Here is a 2,500-nt window from a genome sequence, read left to right as displayed (position 1 = left end):
AGGTTTGTATGTATGTAGGTAGGTAGGTATGTAGGTAGGTATGTATGTATGCAGGTAGATAGGTATGTAGGTAGGTAGGTAGGTATGTATGTAGGTAGGTAGTTAGATAGGTATGTATGTAGGTAGTTAGGTATGTATGTATGTAGGCAGTTAGGTATGTAGATAGGTAAGTAGATAGGTAAGTATGTATGTATGTAGGTAGGTAGGCAGTTAGGCAGGCAGGTATGTATGTATATATGTATGTATGTAGGAATTTATGTATGTAAGTAGGTAGGTAGGAAGGCAGGTAGGTAGGTAGGTATGTGTGTAGGTAGGTAGGTAGGTAGGTGGGTATGTTACTTACCCCTCATAGTGAGACAGAGAAAGATACGCTGAATTCTGTCAATGTTCGGGGTGGTAGGTAGGTAGGCAGATAGGTAGGTAGTAGTAAGGCCCAACACTCAGCTTATATCACAGATTGACATAAGTTTACAGGTTGGGCCAACAGCAAAGTGAGAGCTGTATGATCAATGGTTTCTCTGTTGCAATGGGAAGTCATTTACAGCTTAGTCTTTTGTGAAAGACTATGACTCTCAAACTAGGAGGCAAGATTGCACTGGCTCTTAGTGCTGCAGCCTTGTCACAACGCTGACTGTCCTGAAACCCTCTTGGCTGAGAGAGTGGGGATGTAACTTGGGCAAGACACTTTCCACTGTAATCAGATTCTAGCCTAGATAGTCGGGACAGCAGTTGCGTCCTCTGCTGTTCTGATGGTCATAGTCGGACACGACTGACTATCATACATACATACATAAGTAGCAGTAGTAGTAGTAGTAGAACTAGTAGTAGTAATAGTAGTAGTAGTAGTAGTAGTAGTCTTCAGGAAATGGCAGCCGAACACAGCGACCAATAGAAGATCAGTGGAGATGCGTATATTTCTCTTTTCCTCATACGATTGCCAACAACAGATTACTGTTTTCTGATTTATGTATTTGTATTTGTATTTCATTTTACCACAACAGATTTCTCTGTGTGAAATTCGGGCTGCTCTCCCCAGGGAGAGCGCGTCGCTACACTACAGCGCTACCATTTTTTTTTGGTATTGTATTTTTTCCTGCGTACAGTTATTATTTGTTTTTCCTATCGAAGTGGATTTTTCTACAGAATTTTGCCAGCAACAACCCTTTTGTTGCCGTGGGTTCTTTTACGTGCGCTAAGTGCATGCTGTACACGGGACTTCGATTTATCGTCTCACCCGAATGACTAGCGTCCAGACCACCACTCAAGGTCTAGTGGAGGGGGAGAAAATATCGGCGGCTGATCGTGATTCGAACCAGCGCGCTCAGATTCTCTCGCTTCCTAGGCGGACGCGTCACCTCTAGGCCATCACTCCACTATACGGTTATCCCTTATACCGTTTTACTTTATATACGTTATACCGTTATACAAGGCAGATGAGAGTGAATCTAATTTTAAAAAGGTCAGACAATCAAATAGGATGTCTGCACAGTGGCAGCAGAATCAATTAGGTATTGGACATCTGATCCTGGAGTTTATACCAGTGATTCCACCAAGATTCGAGACTTCCGTTTCGGCATGGTGTTGTGTCCTTGGGAAAGGCTCTTTACTCCGGTTTTTGTTCTCACCCCACCAAAAGAAAAATAGGAATGGAGCTACCTGGCATCGGCTGGGGACAGGCAGAAACGACGGCGGAAGGAGAGGACTGGGCCCCGCCTTGCTATGCCGAGTTCACTTCCTTGATTGATTAGCATCTTTTTGTGTTTTCTTTGAAAAAAAACTAAAACAACAAAACCCAAGACATCCAAGGAATTTTGACAGTGTGTGTGTGTGTGTGTGTGTGTGTGTGTGTGTGTGTGTGTGTGCGTGAGACAAAGAAAGAAAGAAAGAGAGAGAGAGAGAGAGAGAGAGAGAGAGAGTGTGTGTGTGTGCTTGGTGGAGTGATGGGGATATGTAACTACAGGTCTGTTTTAAGTCCTGATACTTTCTCTCTCTCTCTGTCTGTCACACACACACACACACACAGACACACACACACACACACACACACACACACACACACATCTTCCATGGCAACACAGAAACCACATAGAAAAAAAACAAAACATCCACGAAATAATTCCCTTTTTTATAGTTTTGTTTTATTCGTACATGAAACGTTTCACTCAGCAAATAAGCAAGCACGTTCCAGTAACTGTAAAGGAAGAGACGTAAAATCAGAATAACGCGAGCTGTGTGAAGTCAAGAGGACCAGGTCACCAGACAAGTTAAGACACTGCACTGACCGACACGACCCAACCCGACCCGACCAGTCACCCAGCCAGATTCAAATTTAAACCATGATTCTAATTTAACAGCCTCCTTTTCATGGGACAGAACTTACAACTGAAAGTGACTTCCCTTTGACCTTAAAAGGCCTACAGGCAGCACCAACCAGGGGACCACACCCCTCCGTAGTATTTGGGATTGCCCTCACTGGCTTTGGTCAGGGTGGGGAAAGGGA

General features: G+C 43.9%; 1 protein-coding gene across 1 annotated transcript in view; it reads right to left on the bottom strand.

Annotated features, from left to right (window-relative positions):
- Positions 1-2,116: 2,116 nt before the first annotated feature.
- Positions 2,117-2,500, bottom strand: part of LOC143280785 (arylsulfatase J-like) — a 29,279-nt gene continuing 28,895 nt past the window's right edge. Inside the window, exon 9 of the mRNA XM_076585465.1 lies at positions 2,117-2,500. This exon is cut by the window's right edge and continues 122 nt beyond it. Within this exon, the coding sequence (XP_076441580.1) occupies positions 2,415-2,500 (86 nt within the window). The 3' untranslated portion in view covers positions 2,117-2,414.

This window comes from Babylonia areolata, chromosome 4 (assembly GCF_041734735.1).
Source record: "Babylonia areolata isolate BAREFJ2019XMU chromosome 4, ASM4173473v1, whole genome shotgun sequence".
NCBI classification, from domain to species: Eukaryota; Metazoa; Mollusca; class Gastropoda; order Neogastropoda; family Buccinidae; genus Babylonia; species Babylonia areolata.
The sequence above is the reverse complement of the archived record's forward strand: the minus strand, read 5'-3'. Positions and strand labels throughout refer to the sequence as shown.